Below are 19,419 nucleotides of genomic sequence, written 5' to 3'. Positions count from 1 at the left end.
CCAAAGAAATTCAAGTGAAATTAGTGGGATGAAAAGAACTGGACCAAATGACTTATTTGCTGTATAAACACCCTAACCAAAAACAGGTAAGGCTTTCAAGGTCCACATTACACAACTCACTTGTGACTAGCGGGTGATCCCTGTGACAGCTACAAGCTGACTGGTAGTACACTGATTAAAACAGGCAGCAAAATCTATGCCCCATGATTACACTTGTACTTCAAAAGCAGGAAACAGGATTTAATTAATGCAGCCATTACTTGCAACTTCACATGTCATTTTTAAGCTTCTAGGCTTGCCTTGTGGAAAGTTCCCAAAAGACTACTATGCTTCACGCCAACTTGCAACTGAACTCACCACCCCCACCCACTTCAATTCCGTTCCCTTGCCCTTTCCGATGCTATTATTCAACTAGGTGATGTTGGCTTTCACTGCTTATTTCAAGCACACTTGGTGGTATAAGATTATGCAAATAAAGCAGAACAAAGTCATTTCCTATAAAATACTAGTAGATAGCTAAGATCTAACTGGGCAAGACGGGGACAAAAGGCAGTTTCTGAGAGTTGTGTCTTTACTGCACTCTGGGACCATGGGACTGGGTATCCATCCACCTTCCATGGATCTGGGGGAAATACTCTGATAGAAGCGGGTGACCTAAGCACAAATGCAGAAGATTGCCAAGTTTTTATTTATTCAAAGGGACATTTCCAGGTGCATAAAAAAGTCAAATTAATGTTAAAAAAAATACCACAACAAAAACCAAACATCTGCTAATCAATTGTTGAATTTAATGAAAACCACCTAAGACAGAAAAGGAGAAATGAGATAACCATGGAGAACCAGCCACCCAGAGTTGAGTTTGTCGCAGACCACCTCCGCCTCTGCTGAAACGCGGGACACCACTGGAGACCAAGTCATTATTGTTGAGGCAGTGGAGCTGGAGGCGCTGTCAAGAGTCAGCAGGCTTGTTACTGACTCAATGATGCACTGAACTCAATGAGGCACTTGGAGATGTAACACCCCAGCTCGAGGAATGTGGTTTGGAACCTGTCCTCCACTACAAGGGCCAATAACCTCAGGGCAGGTTATCTAATATCCCTAAGCAACCTCATTCTGGTCCTGTCTGACTGGACCCTCCTTCTTCCAACAGCAAAAAACACTGAAGACAATTAGGTCAATCCCTACACACTCTCTTCTTTCCTTCAACCCTTTTACAAAAGATATTACACGGGCAGCAGTTCTAAGCTCTCCGGAAACAGGGTCTGAGATGCAGTTGGAGGTTGAGAGGCATAAACAGCAGTTTAGAAATTCCTTTCCTCTTATGGCACTGATTTAGTTTAGACTTGGCTTCTCCTTCCCTCCCTCCACTCATGCTCTCATCCCCAGACGGACATACTGGCATCAAACAGCTCTAGTTTTCAAGCTGTACTGGAATTTCCCAGCAGAAGAGACACTGGTCTTTGTCATCCCGAAGTTCCCACTTCACCACCAGTTTTATCTGGAGAAAGAGAAAAAGAATTGAGAAAAATGAAAATAGGATCTCATCTCAATTGGTTTAACTATGAATCCTACGAGTACATTGTAATAAACTGCCCAATTCCTCACGCATTTTTTCTTAAATCATGGCATCAGGAAAGCTGCTTGGGAAGTGGACACAGCCTGTGTATTTAAACTTTAGAATAATAACCTAGTAAACTTATCAAATATAATTTCTAAAGCATTTTTTCCATAAATGAAGGTTTACATAAAAAATAATTTTACACTGAGACAATTTCTCTTGTATTTGGCAATCTGATTCAGCTTTTCCCAACTGTAACCATGAAGAGCAGAGATTGTTAAGTACAAGAAATTTACTGGTTAGTTGGAAATGAAACTATCAAAGCAGAAAGGATGCCCAAAGAAGTTTACTACCATATGAATAATTTCAGGGAGGATAATCCTTGCAGAATATAGTTTCAGTTTAATTCTCTAAACTGCTTTTAAAAAAATTGATTTTAGAGAAAAAGGGAGAGAGAGAGAAAGATTGATGTGTGAGAGAAACACTGATCGGTTGTCTCTCACACGTACCCTGACTGGGGATCGAACCTGAGACCGTTCGGTGTACAGGACAAAGCTTCAACCAAAAGAGTCACAATAGCCAGGGCTTAAACTGTATTTTTATTTCCTTTCTTAAAATTCAACATTTGAATGACAGTGATACCCAGGTTTCTCTAACCTTGTTTTGTAAGTTTTTCAAGAACAAGTACACATTAACTACTGTTTCCCTTAATACTTAAATTAACATAGTTTAAGTTTAAGCTGTTTTTCAAATAAAATTAATTCACTTAATAACTACCACATAGAAAGTGCCTACTATCTATCAGGCCCTAACTAGACACTCTAATATAAATAATTGAGGCTCCAAAACGCCCGCGATTATAATGCTACTTTGCATATTAATCTACAAACCTGTCCCTAACCTATAGGGTCTCTGACATCCCTTAAACATAGACTCGCTACATTAGAGACTTTTTAGGATGTTCTTTAATTACTTGTCATTTCTAGAAAATCAATGGCCAGACTGCTCCTGGAAAAAAGTAATCCCTTTACTTCCTCCATTCTTATCAAGATTCTTAATTTTAATACAGGTCCATTCCAGCAGGCTCTATTTTATAAATGTTTGGTAGAAGAAAAAGTAGGCATGGCAGGGTGAGTCAGAGGTGAAGGTAAGTAGGGGCTAGAGGGGGGTGGAGGGGAGAAAGAAGAGTGGAAAAAGCTACCTCTCTGCTATGGAGCTAACAAGCTACTTCTCTCTTGTTAACAGATTAATGGAGAAACCAGGATTTTCTGATGATAATGCTATGACAACTTGAAATCTTGAATTATTTGATATCTGACTAAAATCTTTTGACACTTTACAGGTTTTGAAATCACAAGACTTGGCTCTAAGTCTAGGCTGTAATATTCCTTTGCAGAGTGGACTCTGTTCAGATTGCATAATATTGGAAGCTCAAATTTCTTCAACTGTAAAAAGGGATAATATCATCTCTACAAAGAGTGGTCCAGTGAAATATCCTAATATATAAAAAGCCAGGGGCCGTCACAACCGAAACCACCGGATGGACGGATGGACGACCGAATAGCAGGCTGTGTAGGGCCGACCAAGCCAGCAGGGGAGTTAGTGAGGGACGGCCAAACGACTGAACATCAGGCTGCATGGGGCGACCTGGCTGGCAGGGAGGTTAGTGAGGGACGACGAAACAACTGAACAGCAAGCTGTGTGGGGTGACCAGGACAGGCTGGCAGGGGAGGCAGTTGGGGCGACCTAGCGGGTGGGGTGGAGCAGTTGGGGTGACCAGGCCAGCAGGGGTGGGGGGGAGTTGGGGGCAACCAGGCTGGCAGAGGGGGGCAGTTGGGGGCAACCAGGCTGGTGTGGGGGGGCAGTTAGGGGCGATCAGGCAGGCAGGCAGGTGAGCAGTTAGGAGCCAGCGGTCCTGGATTGTGAGAGGGATGTCCCGGATTGGAGAGGGTGTAGGCTGGGCTGAGGGGATCCACCCCCCCCCCCCCGCCCCATGCATGAATTTTGTGCACTGGGGCTCTAGTTGTATATTAAAATGGCTATCTATTAGGCTACAGACAAAGAACAAAAGAACTCTAAAAAAATATCTGTGTACCTCATGATTCCTAACACTCTAACTTATTTCCTTCCCTCAGGCACCTTTCCTTCACAGAGTAGAAGGACTCAACTCCACTTTTTTCTTCCTGCCCCCCTCCTCAGATATCTAATCTAGTCACAAGATCTCCAGTGTCCTCAACAACAAGGTCCCTTACCGAGGGGTACGCACTCTTCACTGGCAGTTTAGCCATGTAGTTGTAAGTCTTGTTTTTTTCGATGGGGCAGGTGACTCCACTCTTACAACCATCAGGTTCAGGAATGGCAAAGGCAATTGGGACGCCCATCACGATGCCATGCACCACGGCTTTGCTCCCTTGAGACTGAGTACCTAAAAGGAAAAACAAAGAGAGAATAGTGATGGAAACAGCCTATTTCCAAACTCTAAATAAAAATTCAGATATATTCTCGAGCAACCGCATTGCTATGATAGCAAACCATAATGTTTGTAGCTCTTAATTCCTAGGGTCTATTTCTCTTTGTAGTTATGCTTTGTACCTCTGTGAATGCAGAGCAAGCATTTACTGCAAAACTTGAAAAATTACTGAATTATGCAAAAAAAAAAAAAAGGTATCAGTGCAAAACACACACACAAAGAATTGTTTTCTTTGCTCTTAACCCCACCTTGCCCCTCACTGCCTTTCACAGTTTCTCAAGAGAATCAGAGCTACTTGGATAAATAATCTCATTCAACAAAGTAACTGATTTTTGGCTGTTAACTTTCTATTTACTATTCCCATCAGCTTCTGTCAAAGTGGATTATGTATCTTAAAGAGTTTTAGGAGGCTGGTCTCTGAATTCTCAAATACTCCCACACAAAGGATTCCATTAGAAATTAAGAATAAAATAGAAGGCAATGTAGAAAGAAGGAATACAGAATCTATATACATACCATGGACTGTAGCAGAAGAAAAAGAGATAACCCTTTAGAAACTGGATAATATTAGAAAGAGGTGCATTTCTGGCTAAGCTCTGCCCTCCAGATGAAAAGATGGGCAGGAGGAATAAATATAATAAAATGAGGGCAACCAGAATTATAAGCTGTTAGGTCATTCTGGAGATCCGGACTATTGGCTCTACTTTGTGTGTGTGTGTGTGTGTGTGTGTGTGTGTGTGTGTGTGTGTGTGTACCGTTTCCAGAGGTACTGAGAGGATGGAGCAGATATTAAACTGGTAAGGACAGGTACTACACTTAATCTTAGCCCAAAAGCAGAGAAGCGATGGACTGTTTCTTTCTTTCTGTCTGGGTTGGTGATTACTTTTGTTTAGAAGTCACTTTTTTTTTTATTGGAACAATAGAGAGGCCAGGAAAGAAAATAATTCTAGTACTTAGAGATGTCTTTAGGCTTAAGAATAAGAGATGACAGGAGTGGGGGATATGTGCAGTGAAGAAGGAAACTTTATTCAGTGAAAAACAGCTTAACTGTGATACAGCATGGCTGTGAGGCAGTGCTGGGCCAGGCCCTCTCTGACTAGACAGCTCTGCTCTGCACCTCCACGATCTGCTTTGCTCTGCTTCCTGCCAGTCTGCTTTTTCAGCTCAGCCAGGAAGACCCATTCTCCAGTCTTCAGTGCAATGGGAAAGTGTGTTTTGATATTTCTTATTAGACTGTCTAATCTAGTTCCAAAGGATAGAAAATAAAAGAAGGATTCAGGGTAGATACCTCCCTAGAAATAAAGATTATGCGGTTATCTAGATTCCTGGAAATCTGAAGGTGATGAATGTGGTACCAGAAAGCAACAGGTTCCAATGTTTCTTCAAGTTCAAGCAATTTCTCAGATTTCTTGATTGCTTCTTGGGTCCCCAGTGAGTTCCCTAAACCTAAGTATTAATTACTCTTGTGTTTTGAGGCAGAACACAGACTTAATAGCTAGAAGGCATATTGCTTAAAATAACATTTAGAGGAGTTCCAAAGTCTACAGAATTGGGATCTGTACTAATACTCTGAAGTCTGTAGCTAAACAGCTGACATTCCCATAAAAGCCTACTGCGCAATATGGTCCAAAATAGGACACAGAGAGCCAAGCTGTCTTCTCTTACCTGTGAACACATGGAAATCTCTCTGTGCTTTGAGGGAGTCTGGACTTTGGGAAACAGGTAATATGGGAACCCCATATGAGAAGGCTGTCCAAGGATATAGCCAATCCTAGCTATACACAGGCTGGCAGGGAGGTCACAGTGTGGGGAAGCACGCGACGCAATTGGAATGTCTGTAAGGAGGATTCTCAAAAGGTCGAGAGCCTCTGAGGGGACCTTGCCGAAGACGGCAGCTCCTACCTTGACTTTTCCAAACAAGTCCGACCCCCAGGGTGTTTTGCTAGAATCTCTATGTTTAGTCTTTAAAGACTCGACCTTGTAGAAGCATATACTTTCTCAAGGATACTTATTCTGCTGATTGTATCTAGAGGTTAATTTTAGTTCAAGCTGTGTTACAATAAAAGCCAAAGGAGGCAGGCGAACAGGGCTACTTGGTGGTGATAGCCAAGTAGTGCCTTAGCCCTCTCTATCACAGAAACGTGTGTTAGAGGAATCATTCATCCATCGTTCAGGGTCTGCCGGTCAGCCCCGGCATCACAGAATTCTTACTGCAATTCCCCTCCCCCACATTCCCATGCTCATCCCCATACTTGAGACTGATGTTATGTTTAAGATGAAGTTGAAGGTAAGAGCCACTTTTACTCACTACTGGTGAAGGTGACATTGACGGCGTAAGACTGCCCTTTCTGCAGATGGCAGGGCTGAATGGGGCATGGGATCACATTCACTTCCTTTATAACTCCAACCCCGGAACCTGCAAAAGAAGAAAAATGAGTTGAAATAGGAGAAAAAATAAACCACATAGGTTGTCCCTACCTAATGTGAAGATGCTCTACTCTCCCAGTTAGGATGAGCTCTTTCTCCTTTGACCATCAGCGATCTCCAGGGAACTGCTCATATTTGATGCGTGAAGGGGAATTAAGGAAATTAAGTATATATAGCCACTCCACTGCTCTGTAACCTGGGAGGTCTATACCATGAAAAATCCTCCCCCCAAACACCCCGCCCCCCCCCCCCCCCCCCGATTTTAAAGCAGCACACATATAGTACAAGTGATGGCTCAAGTCCCAGCACTACTGCTTCCATTTGGAATCATGACACTGGCTGCTCCCAAACTGCCCTCCCCTCACCATCTTTCAATCCAGTACTGGTATCTCTCCAAATTAGTGGTCTCCAAGCTTTGTATACGCCCACCAATAAGAACAACTTTAAACATTCATCTCCAATACACAGATGTGTACACTCCACTTTGGAAACCTGTGTTCTTCAAAATAAGTATTTTTGGGGCAAGGTATGTATCCTTTAAAAAAAAAAAATTCAGTCTAAAAAAGGACAAAAGTTCTATTTGTTCACAATAAATGCTTGATCAGAAAAGGTAAGGCACAAATCATTAAAAATCCCGTCATCTCACTCAGGCCCCAACACTGGACAGCTGAGTGGGAGAGAATGCAAGAGAACTGCCTGTTAACACTGCCTGTAACAGGGTAAGGGCAAGCTCTGCAATTCAGCCACCACTGTTGAGAGGTAGATTCAGACCTCATGCCTGGGTTTGAAATCTTACTAATCTCAATAATGGCTCCATTACTTACTGTGCAACCTCAAGGCAAGATACTTAACCTCTCTGGGGATAGTATCGGTACCTGCCTCATAGAGCAGGTGAGCTAACACACATGTAGCTCTGAGGTAAGTGTTTGGAACATAGTCATGCTATGCAGTATGTTCCCTTTATCCACGGTTTCTCTTTCTGAGGTTTCAGTTACTCATGGTTAACTGTGGTCCAAAAAGATTAAATGGAAAATTCCAGAAATAAACAATCCATAAGTTTTAAATTGAGAATAGCATGTCTCACCCAGGACATGACTCACCCCTTTGCTCAGCAAGACACTTAGCATCTGATTGTCCCGTATTACAATGCTTGTGTTCAAGTCACCCTCACTTTACTTAATAATGGGATGGCCCCAAAGAACAGTAGTGATGCTGGCAATTCATATATGCCGAAGAGAAGCTGTATAGTGCCTCCTTTATGTGAAAAGGTATGTATGTATAGGAAAAAACATGGTATATACGGGGCAAAAGTAGGTTTACAATGATAAGTACGCAAAAACAGTTTATTCTTGCGTTACTATTTGTTAATTATTGTATTATTTCCTATATGAACACCTGTAAACCCAGTTTTGCCCACCTTGCATAGGGTTCGGTGCTATCCACGGTTTCAGAAATCCACTGGGGGTCTCAAAACATATTCCCCATGGATAAAGGGGGGCAACTGTATAACTATTTACTAATTATTGTAATCATACCAGGATTCAGTCCATAAATTTAATCTAGAGTAGCTGCTCCCGGGTGGATTAGCATGTGCCCTTTTGCCACACAAGGTGGGCCTCTCATCTCAAATATACTTTGTGGGTAGAAATTAGGGATCCAGGTGATAGAATAGACTGTCTCTAAAGTAGAATGCATGAAGACAGAAATCAAACTGAAGGCTGAGAGCACGTTATTTGCTTTGTCGTCACCGTCCTGTAGGATATGAAGTGAGAAGCTCAGGTGGATGGCCTCTGCTCTTGGGGTAACAGTCACCATACTGACCAACACTGCTCCAGCTAGTCTGTAAGGACCGTATCCCCAGCTTGTTTCTCCACCATGGCAACGTTCTCAAACTCTACACTCAAGAATTCCCTTCTCTAAGCACTCTGTTCCACTCTGTCATAACCTCCATGGATGGGGGGAAGGGGGGAGAAGAGGGGGGGGGGGACCCAGAACTTTAATCAACAACCTATTGAAAATCGGTGCTTATACCAAAGCTTTCTGAATCTAGCTTTTCTGCCTGCTTCTTTCAAGGCTGGGTCACATGATCTACAAGGAACTGAGTCAAGGATGGTACTTGTAGCCCCTCATCCAGTTTTTCAGCTGACAAGAGGTTCTTGCACCCCCAATGTCAACAGCACTAACTCCTCAGTCCCAACCTGCAAAAATTGCAAAACTAGTTTGCTTGGCCCTACTTCTCACTTGAGGAGATGCCACTCCATACAGTGGAACTCAAAAAACTTTTGATGTGGGCACTAAAGTTTTTACATTGTATTTCCCAATTCAAAAGTAAATTGAAAAGCTGTAGCGGAAACCCTCCTTCGCTTAAGAAGTTCTTGCCGTAGGCATACACCTGCTTTTTTCACAGGAGTAGAACAATGTTTGAATTTAATTTTTTTCAAGGTTACCACTGAAACCCAAAGTGGCTCAAAAACACACACTAGTTTCTTATTGCTTATTAGTTGCGAGAAGTTGGGCAAGGTACTCTATGTGCCTGTTTCCTCATCTAGAAAACAGATTATGAGGGTTGAACGAGTTAAGACAGTGTCTTCATCCAAATGTTGGCCACTAAATTTAACAGAGGGAAAGGAAGAGCATTTGTTAAGTAATAACAGGCCAACAGTCTTTATTCCTTCATCAATCTGTCCCCTGGCCCCCAACTTTGCTTTGTTGAAAAAGTAAACGAGGGGATACTTTTCCACTATGTCATCAAAATTCATGTCGAAGCAAAAGCAAAGTTGGGAGCTAGGGGACAGACTGGTTAAGGAATAAAGACTGTTGGCCTGTTATTACTTAGTAAATAGCATTTACTATTACTTGGGAACTGGATATAAAGGAGCAAACTTATGCTGGTTCCCATTCTGCTCTGTTACTTTGGTTAAGTTACCTAACATCTCTGGAATTCAATGACTGACTATAGGATCTCCAAGTTCCCTTCCAGCTCACGAATTTTATAAAATCAGTGTCATGCCTTGCACTTATCATTACACCGCTTCACTTCAGGAAACTTCAGCAGGAGCAATCAATTCTGTAGAACTGACCGAACGAACTCACGATTTCTACACCCCTCCCCCTCCTTTTATTTCCCAACGAGACTCCAACCACAGCGGCAAGGGGGGTGGGGGGGAAGTATGTGTCACACGCTGCGACCAGAAACACGAGTTCTATAGATGGGAGGAAATGACAACATTCCATAGCCCCCCCAGAACGCTAACGGAGTTCATCACGAAAAGGAGAACTGACTTTCGACTTGTCAGCAAAAGGTAAGTTAAAAAGGAAAAGCAAACACAGTGAGGAGGGAAAGGTCATCCAAGATACAAGGCAAAAATACAAGTTGTGCGCCCCTCCCCTCGCCCCCGCGCTGTCTATGGACCTTTAGTTGTCTGCCCTGCAAACTTTAGGAAACTTCGGCAGAAGGTCCACCCATCGCCGGGGACGTCCAGGGACCCCACGCGCGCGTTCCAGGGTCAGAGACAAAGCTGTGGGTGGGCGAGTTTCCTCGAGGACGGCACCTTCTCCCCCGCCCGAACCGACCCCACTCCAAGAGGGGTCCGAGGCTGAGCCTGGCCGCCGACGGGGACCCGCCCCACCGAGCTCTGGTCTCTGCGCGAGGTGCCGGCGGAGGCTCCCGCCGAGAGCGCGGAACCTCCGGCGGGCCCGGGACTCACCGCAATCCTTGAAGTGCACCGGCTCGGCCAGGGCGGAGGTGCCGAGCGCCAGGAGCAGGAGCGCGGCGGCCAAGCAACACATAGCTGCTGAGGAACTTCCAAGCGCAAGGAAGGAAGAAGCGGCCGCCGGAGTCACAAGATAAACCTGCCGGGGCGGGGTCGGGGAGGAGCTCTATCCGGCGACCTGGCGCCCGCAAACAAGGCCTCGGCCCGCCCACGCCCCGCCCCCGGCTGCTGGGACCAGGCCCCGCTCGGTCTCCGCCCACACTGTCCGCTCGGCCGCCCAGCGGACTCGGATACATCTCCGCCCCGCCTCTCTCCGCAGTTCTCGGCTTGGCGGATGCATTCTCACTTTCGCAATGGGAGCATTCCTAGCCAATAACATGCCTCCGCTTCTGGCACCGCCCAATAGGCGTGCTCGGAGGCAGGGTCTCTTGGAGTCCCGCCTCCGAGGCGCTGGCGGAGAAGGGGATTGGGGCGACGCGAGGGGCGGGGTTTGCTGAGGAAGATGGCGGCCGCCAGGGGCTTGTCCCTAACGGCGGCGGCCCTGAGAGCGGTCACCCCCTGGCGGAGGAGCAGGTACCCAGTTTACAAGGACCCTTGGGAAGTGTGTTTAGGTTTTGTGACTTCCCGGACTAAGCGGAAATGAAGGTCCGGGGGAGGTGAGGGTGTGGCGCGAGGCTGTCCGGTTGGAGGTCGCCAGGTCTGTCGTGATAGTGCAGTGGGAGTCGCCGGGTGTGGCGGGAGGCCGTCCAGGTGGGGGTCGCCAGGTGTCCCTCTGCTCGCGGCTCACCGTCCTCCGTTTGCGTGTGGTAGGCTCCTCGCGGCGTCCGCCCGACCTCCGGCGCCTCGGGAAGCGTCGTCCTCCAGCCCCGAGGCTGACGAAGGCCAGGTTCACCTCACCAACAGCTGCGTCCAGGTGAGGGGGCGGCGGGCCCGGACCGGGGCCTCCCCGGGGCCCACCCTTCCGCCGCCCCGGCCGGGCGGGCCTGACCCCCTCGCCCTGCGTTTCAGAGGCTCCTGGAGATCACCCAAGGGGCAGAATTCCTCAGGCTGGAGGTGGAGGGGGGTGGATGCTCCGGATTCCAGTACCGATTTTCGCTGGACACAGTGATCCACCCCGACGACAGGCAAGGAGGGAGGGAGGGAGGGGGTGGTGGTCCTCGGCGTGTGCGGGAGGGGGCAGCGTGTGTGGAGCTGAAGGTGCACTGTTATTCCGGATTTGAGCGGGTTGCTCAGGGTGCTCCGCACCACCCTTCCCGCGGACAGGGGGTGGGTGGGGGTGGGGGATGCACGTGAAGACGGGTTGCCTTGATTCCAAAGAACCCAGTCACAGGAGGGAGATGGGCCTTCCTGGGCCGCGGGGCCGCTGATGGGAGTTAGGCCGGAGGAGATGCCAGGTCTGAATTTCCAAACGTTTCCCGGGAGTCGTTCCGTTGGATCTTTCTGCCTCCAAAAGCGGCACCGTTTTGGAGGCAGGAAGGAATGCTTCCTGTTTCGGAAAACCCGGGTGCGCGCCTCTCAGGCCAGGGCTCGGAGTGTGGGGGTGTTGGCGTTCAGGATCGTCGCTGATGCTGTCCTGTGTGTGGTTTGCTTTTTGTGTTTTTGTGTTTTTCCTCCCCAGGGTGTTCGAACAGGGCGGGGCCCGAGTGGTGGTGGACGCTGATAGCTTGGCCTTCGTGAAGGGCGCCCACGTGGACTTCTGCCAGGAGCTGATCCGCAGCTCCTTCCAAGTGCTGAACAACCCGCAGGCGGAGAAGGGCTGCTCCTGCGGCTCCTCCTTCTCCGTCAAGCTCTGATGAGATGGCCGGCGGCCCAGCGGGGGCTGCCACGGTACCCCTTCGAGGCGCCTGGAATTCGCCCATGCTAGGGGTTTCCTTCCGATCATGTCCCTCCCACGGTTTGATTTCCCGCAATCCAGGAGTGTTGTGTGCTGCCACTATGTTTTCCAGAATGTGAAGCAATCTTGACTCTTGACTTCATTTCTCCTGCACCCTCCTAAGGCCAAGGCTCCAGGTCAGGTGTCCTCAAACTTTTTAAACAGGGGGGCCCCGTTCACTGTCCCTCAGACCGTTGGAGGGCCGGGCTATAGTTTAAAAAAACAACAACTATGAACAAATTCCTATGCACACTGCACATAGCTTATTTTGAAGTGAAAAAACAAATGTTTTCGGTGGCCCGCGGGCCGCAGTTTGAGGACCCCTGCTCTAGGTGCTGCTCCCTAAGGTTTGTTTAAGAACTAGTTTGAAGCCCAGTGTAATCTGGAGAGCCTCCAAGGCTCCAAAATGGGAGTTGCTTCTCTGGCCTTCAGAGCTGCTTGTACATAGATGTATAACTCTGTATAAAAGCTTCGTTTTAAAGCAAGCCCCGTTTACTTGTGTTTTGAATCAGTCACAGATTAAATAGCGGGAACGCTCATTAGTAGGCCAGAGACGATGGGAAAGGCATCTCACCCTTCCTGAAAGTGCTCCTGGACTTGTCCTTATTTTCTGTGCAGCTCGTGCTCCACTGCCCATGTGCTAGGGCAGACAGATTTTCTTATCACACTCAGAATTCTGTTTTTATTTTATTTATTTTTAAATTTTAATTTTCTTTTTTCCATCACCATTTATCCCCTCTATCCCTCTTACATACTCAGGATTTAGATTCACAAAACCAAAAAGCCCATCACTCAGAAAACAGACCTAACTCCCACTGATGCCTTAATCACTTGGAAAATAGCCTCCACATTCCTACAGACATTTCAAGATTCTGTGATCATTTGGTGATTGAATCTTTTAAGGATATGTGGCTTCATTTACCTTACGGTGTAAAATGCCTCTGGTCTCACACATAGCAGAAACTGGTCCCTTTTGTTGGAATAGATAATAGATACTCGGGGATTTTCTTTTAGGTTGAATTACCAGATAAAATGCAGGATACCCAGTTGAATTTGAATTTCAGATGAACAGTAAATAATTTTTAGTATAAGTGTGTCCCAAATATTGTATGAGATATACTAAAAATTCTATGTTGTGTATCTGAAATTTAAATTTAACAGGACATCCTGTATATTTATTTCTTAAACCTGGCAACTTCATTTTAGGATTACTGAAGTAAAAGCATTTTAAACCACAAATTCCAATGAATTTTAAAGTACTTATTTGGGCCCTGGGTGGGTGACTCGTTGTCTCATACACCAAAAAGTTATGGGTTCAATTCCTGGTCAGGGCATATATCTGGGGTGTGAGTTCAATCAGGCAACCAATCGATGCTTCTGTCCTTTCTCTCTCTCCCCCTTCCTCTCTAGAAATCAATAAAAACATATCCTTGGGTGAGGATTAAAAAAAAATTAAAGTACTTATTTGGGTATAGCTTTTATATAGGCTACAGAGCTAGAAATTGCTGTGGTATGTGTCTGACTGCTTGGGGAGCCAGAATTGCATGGACTGACAACTAAAAAAAGACAAAAATACCACCCCCATGAGGAATGATTTATAAATACTAATCTTGGGGAAACTACACCCAAATTGATTCTGGAAGAATTATTGGTTAAACACACCTTTTCCTCCAGAGCCTACTAGTAAAAGTTTGTTACAGCAAAAACGTGCATTTCTGGACTGGATTGAACCATTTCTAGACTGAATTAGAATTAAGGTCACTCAATAAAAGAATTTACCGTTAAAGAATGGCAATACAGACTTTAGAGACAAAGTATCTGAGATAGAAACTTAGATGCTTACATATTTAACATGGGAAAATCTAGGACTTCGAGAAAACTGATCATGTGTAGACAATGTGTACAAAGAGGAAAGAAGGGGACACTCAGAAACCTGAGCAGATTTCTTAGCAGATTTTCATGGAAGGAGGCAGAAACCAGTGTACCGTGGAAGCACCTGTGTGTAACTTTACTAAGACATTGAAAATAGCTGCCAGTACCTGGCCTAATAAGGTTTTCAGCTCAGTCGAAGTCCTTTCATCCTCCCTCAAAAAGGGATCTTGCTATATTTTAAGTGTTAGAAATATTCTTCCAGAATATTTTTGTGGGTTACTTATTGATTTCATGATTTTAAAATTTATAGTGAGCATAAGCATAATAGCTTTAGTAGCTAAATAAACCATTGAATTGTAGTGGTTTATTAGGCAGAACAAGGTCTCTTAGAATGCCTATATGTAAGTACCTACTGTTAGTGGGAAACCTGGAATTTTGTGTGTAGAAAGAGTGGATTTGGGAGAAATCACCTTATTTCACACAGAAAGCTTTATGGGGGAACCTCAAATAACCAGAAGTCTCCATCGGAGGTGGGTGACAGAAATTTTAAGAACACGGCGTGGGGACAGTGGCAGTTTGTTGGGAATAAACAGTAAGCAATATAAACAGGTTTGGGATCTCTTGCAGACACTTTCTGACCAGATGTCCTCTTCCTGGCAGGCCATAAAAGCCAGCAGGTAGTTTCACAAATTTTGCTCACTGCAAATTCATTTGGGAAAAGTTTATACTCTTAGCATCAGAAGGGAGGGTTTTGGGTTTGTTTTTTTTTGCCTCCCTTTACTTCCAAGGGGCGGTTATCAAGGCCCTGTTTGTTGCAGACTTGATTTTATTTAACTGTATATGCAGGCTAGTCAGTGCCAGGGGCATCATGCCCTACCCTTTGCCTTAGCAAAACATAATAGTACAGGAACCAGAGGCAGGGGAGCCCTGGATCTGCTTTATGTTGTGAATAGCTTTATGTTGTTGCTCCAAAGAGGGGGCCTTTGGCCAACGTCCAGATCTTACCTTGTGGCATGATGCTTTAGTTATGTGATTGATAGTGACTAGTGGTATGAAAACTATAGGTTTCCCACCTACCCTTTGTTTCTCTATGACTAGGAGAAAATAGTAGAAGATACTCTTTTTTTCTGAGAACTGAGTACTATTCTTTTGGCCTTATTCTATAAAGCATCCTAGTGGAAGGTTGACATTTGGCAGGGACATCCTGTATAGAGAAGTGGGCAGCACTGATGGTCATGGGATAGCTCTCCCTTAGACTCTCGCCCTGAGCTGATGTCACACAGCTTGCAGTGGGCAGGGCCTAACACTGTTCACGGCAGCATTATGGGTCTGTATGTTTGTGTCAAGCAGGAAACTCTACTTTTCTATGTATCTAAAATAGACATTAATGATTGCTTTTTAAAAATTTCTCTGCCATTTCTCCATGGAAATACCACAGGACTGCTTAAGGGAAGTTTGCTTTAAGAAATTTTGAGTCCAAGCCGGTTTGACTCAGTGGATAGAGTGTCAGCCTGCGGACTGAAGGGTCCCAGGTTTGATTCTGGTCAAGGGCATGTACCTCAGTTGCATGCTTGATTCCTGGCCCTGGTTGGGGTGCATGCGGGAGGCAACCAATCTGTGTCTCACATCGATGTTTCTGTGTGTCTCTCCCCCTCCTTTCCACTCTCTCTAAAAAATCAATGGAAAAATATTCTCAGGTGAGGATTAACAAAAAATAAAACAAGTGAATTTAAAAAAAAACGTTTTGAAATAATTATTACCTGGCTTTATTTGTAAAGTATAGTCAGGTAAATATATAAAGAGACAAAACATTTAAATAGTCTATGGCCAGCAGCTGTATTTAAAAATATTTTATTTTTTTGAATGGGTAATACATATGGTACAAAATTCCAAGAGACACAAAAGGGGATACAATGAAAAAGTGTTCCAATCCTGTACCCATCCACCCTGTCATCCTCCCCACAAGTTACCATTGTTTCTAAGAATTTAGCCCACAGGTATATAATCCATAGAAATAATATGAAGTAACATTTGCACAAGAATAATCATTATAGCATTGTTTTTAATAGCAAAAGTTAGAAAACAATGGAAATGTCCACCAGTAGGGGACTGATTAAATAAATTATGATTTATCCATTCAATGGAATAGTATACACTTATAAAACAGGATGAGAGAGTCTGTATGTGCAAGTATGTATTAAGTGTAGAGAGCGCCTGGGAAGGCGCATGAGCTGATTGTCAGCTGAGTCCAGTGGTGTCGGCAGAGCCACGTCCTGGAAACATACCTTGCCAGAGGCAGGTATGTGGTCAGCCTGACCTTTAGCTCAGGCACCAGGGGGTGGGTTTCATTATCTAAGTTCAGCCAGGCGCCAGGAACGGATGCAATGATCTGGGCTCAGCCAGGAGTGACAGTTACAAAGAAGCCACAAGAATGAAGAATTGCAGCTTGGTCTTTAACCATGATTTCACATACTTTCCTTTGTCTTAAACTCTAGTAAAACTTCCCGGTATCATGCTGTATAAAATAAACGCCCCGTACTAGAGCTCTGGGTCACTGTGTCTCCATCTGAGGGCAGCGTCCCACCTGGTCCCGGCTTTACTTAAAGTCTTTGTGTCTGTCTCTTTTTTTCCCTTTTCTCAATCCCCAGCCGTCCCTACTCAGGACTCGTCCGCTCTCTAGCCATGCTGGTCACGGCCCAAGAGAGAAATCTTATAATTAAGTGAAAAAAGCAAGTGTAGGACAGCATGCATAGCATGCTGTTTGTGTTTTTAGTACATAGAAATGTGTGTACATGCATGAAATGTCTCTGGAAGGGCAAGCAGGGTGGTGAGAGAGGAGGAGGGGCAATGGGAACAGCACTTAAGGAAGCGCAGTGCCAGCAGGGTATATTGAGGAATGGCGACATTCTCTGAAACACGGGGTGTAAGATGGAGTTAGCGAATACCCAATTCCCCCTTTTCTTTAGACAAGTAGCAGCATGTGTTACACGTGGCTATACAACCCTCCTTTCCCCTTCATCTATTTTGGATATCCTATCAAGGCATTTAGAGCCACTTTTTCTTTTTAGGGCTCCATAGCAATTAATAGTAATTGTTTCTAATCTTTTGCTATTACAAATATGCTATACCATAAGCTCTTACATATGTCATTTCACATTTGGTGATAAAATAGCTGAAGATTAAATTCCTAGAAGTGGAATTATTGATTCAAAGAGTAAGTGCTTTTATAATATTGAAAGCCATTTCCATATCCTTTCAGAAGCTGTATCACTCTACACTTCCGTCAGCTATGCATGTGCCTCTTTCCCCAGATGCTTGCCAACTGACAAGAGCGTCTCGGTGGTTTCACTTGCATTTCTTTTATTGTGAGTGAGGGTCAGGATATTTCCATTTCTAAGTTGGGAGTAAAAATAGTAAATGGGATTGTTGGATAATTAAATGAAATTTGGGTATAGCACTCAACATTGCCTAGCACAGAGCAAGCATTCAATAAGTTATGTGATGGCTGACAATCAGCAGCAGGTAGGACAGGACAGATTAAATTAAGAAAATAGTATTCATTTCCATGTCGCCAGGCACAGGGAGCCTTGCTCATTTACATTGCAGGTCATTAGAGGAAAACAAAGAGCTTTCTCGTCTCAGAAGAGGAAAGAACCTTTTCCCACTGGAACCCCATCACAGGCTACTGGCAGAGCTGGCGAGAGGTAGGCACAGCCTCCTCGCTAATATTTAGACTTAGCCAACGTGGTAAAGAAATGTGGTTTCATGTGAAGCAAAAGTGAAGAGCCCGGATGTACATTTCTTTATTCTAACTAAATTCCCAGCTAGCCACGGTTGGAGTGGGTCTTTCCTTGTGAACTCAGAGGAATGCCAGCCAGCCATTTTACGAAGGTTGAGAGGGCAGAGGCTTCTGAGAAGAGAGGAGAAACAACAGGAAATCTGGCTTCCCCCCAAACAGGACTACGCTGTATCCCACAAGCTAGAAAATAGACCTCTTTATTTTTAACACTCAAACTGGTGCCCACAAAAGGAGAGCCCAGGAGAAAGGTGTTTCCTGTAAGGAGCAGGTCTTCCGAGACGGGCACCCTGTCTTGTGTAAAGGAGCTACCGCTGGGTACATTTTGAATATTTACTCAAAGCAACTGAATATTTTCTTTAGATTTGTGTGAAGCCCTGGCTGCCCACCCCTTTTCTTTTTCTCAATTCCCTATATTTTTAATATTTCCCTCTTGCTTTCTCAGTCTTCTTGCTCCCCTTCATTTGTGTCTCTTACACTCAGCAAGCTGGTATCAGTCTTGCTTTTCCGGATGAGGGGATCTTCTGCTCCTCCCAGGGGCCACCGAAGTGGCTATAAGATGATGTGGCAAAATCTGGTCCAGACCAGACTGGCTAAGTGGCAGTGATGGTTCTTGGTAGGAGGCGTTGGAGCCACTCCCCAAACTTTCTCCAGTCCTTTTGTGCTGCACAGATTCTGAAGGCCCATCCTAAGACAGATGTAGCCTCTGACCCAGTTTTGCAGTCATCAGGATGATAGGCGGATCGTGGCTGGAAAAGGTGCGGTGTAAGGCCAAAGGGCCTTGCACGTTTGCACAGCTTGCGGGGGAGGATGAGGGCCATCCTTTGGTAAGCATCTCATAGTCAGGCCAGGACAGATGGCGGACTGGGCCTTGTGGCCGGTGGCTGAAGCATTAAAGCATTTGGTGGTGTTTGAGCCAAGCAAGGGCATGGTGGCATGGAGGCAGTGACAAGCTCACAGCCCGAGCCTAAACTGGGAGAGATGAAAAGCAGGCAAGGCTGGCTGGGAGTGGGGCTGCAGGGCCTCCTGCCCGATGACTTCATGGTATCTTCCCAGCTAGGAAAGCGTCCTCAAGGCCCCTGCCTGAGGCCCATTTGCAGGTAGCTGCCGACACTGACCCCTCACTGCTACTCCTTGGCAGTGCAGTGGGGGGGCCCTGCCTCGGCCACATAACCGGGGGAGCAGTGGCAGCGGTAGGAGCCCTCCGTGTTCTCGCAGTGACCGTGGGCACAGAGTGCAGCAGGCCCGTTCAAGTCATCACACTCATTCACATCTAAGGAGAAGGAAGGCAGAAGGGAGATGGCAGGAGCCCGAGGGTCTCTGGCCTGTTGCCTCTGGCCCCCACCCTGCAGGGCAATCTTAGGTACAGCAGCCAGAGGCTGAAGTCACCGCCCAAACTAAACAACCCAAGGACACAAAGCAGGTGGCGGTGAGCCCATGCTGTGCCCAGGAGAGTGGCCATACTCTTGTCCCTGTCTTTTTTCTGTGTAGGCACCTCCATGGAAAGCTTTCTAAACACAGCGTGCAACCTTCCTTTGGAGCTTTCTCACCACCCGACCTGACGCTGGACAGCCTCCCTAGGGGGCCACAGTGGATTACGGACCCGAGTTTAGTTGTGCATCCATCCCTAAGGTGAGCCAGGGCCAATCTGACTCTCCCACAGGGAGACATCAGTGCTTCCCGGGCATTGCCACTCTGAGGCTAAACTTA

At 45.8% G+C, this 19,419-nt stretch overlaps 3 protein-coding genes across 3 annotated transcripts in view; 1 reads left to right on the top strand and 2 right to left on the bottom strand.

The window, feature by feature from the left end:
• Window positions 1-768: 768 nt before the first annotated feature.
• Window positions 769-10,562, bottom strand: NPC2 (NPC intracellular cholesterol transporter 2). Its single transcript, XM_081095153.1, has 4 exons — window positions 10,163-10,562; window positions 6,337-6,444; window positions 3,811-3,983; window positions 769-1,498 (listed from the first exon to the last, which is right to left on the bottom strand). The coding sequence occupies exons 1-4, from the start codon at window positions 10,242-10,244 to the stop codon at window positions 1,412-1,414; spliced, it is 450 nt and encodes a 149-aa protein (XP_080951279.1). The 5' UTR covers window positions 10,245-10,562; the 3' UTR covers window positions 769-1,411.
• A 67-nt stretch (window positions 10,563-10,629) lies between these two features.
• ISCA2 (iron-sulfur cluster assembly 2) lies at window positions 10,630-12,526 on the top strand. The gene is made up of 4 exons (XM_081095142.1): window positions 10,630-10,741; window positions 10,979-11,081; window positions 11,177-11,292; window positions 11,787-12,526. The coding sequence occupies exons 1-4, from the start codon at window positions 10,671-10,673 to the stop codon at window positions 11,959-11,961; spliced, it is 465 nt and encodes a 154-aa protein (XP_080951268.1). The 5' UTR covers window positions 10,630-10,670; the 3' UTR covers window positions 11,962-12,526.
• Window positions 12,527-13,592: 1,066 nt separating this feature from the next.
• Window positions 13,593-19,419, bottom strand: part of LTBP2 (latent transforming growth factor beta binding protein 2) — a gene marked incomplete at its 5' end in the record, with an annotated part of 99,849 nt that continues 94,022 nt past the window's right edge. Inside the window, one exon of the mRNA XM_081095133.1 lies at window positions 13,593-18,982. Coding sequence (XP_080951259.1) covers window positions 18,837-18,982 — 146 coding nt within the window. The 3' untranslated portion in view covers window positions 13,593-18,836. The remainder of the gene's footprint in view (window positions 18,983-19,419) is intronic.

The sequence above is a fragment of the Myotis nattereri genome (assembly GCF_964212035.1).
Source record: "Myotis nattereri genome assembly, chromosome: 1".
NCBI classification, from domain to species: domain Eukaryota; kingdom Metazoa; phylum Chordata; class Mammalia; order Chiroptera; family Vespertilionidae; genus Myotis; species Myotis nattereri.
Note: the sequence above shows the minus strand (reverse complement) of the source record. Positions and strands in the feature narration are given on the sequence as shown.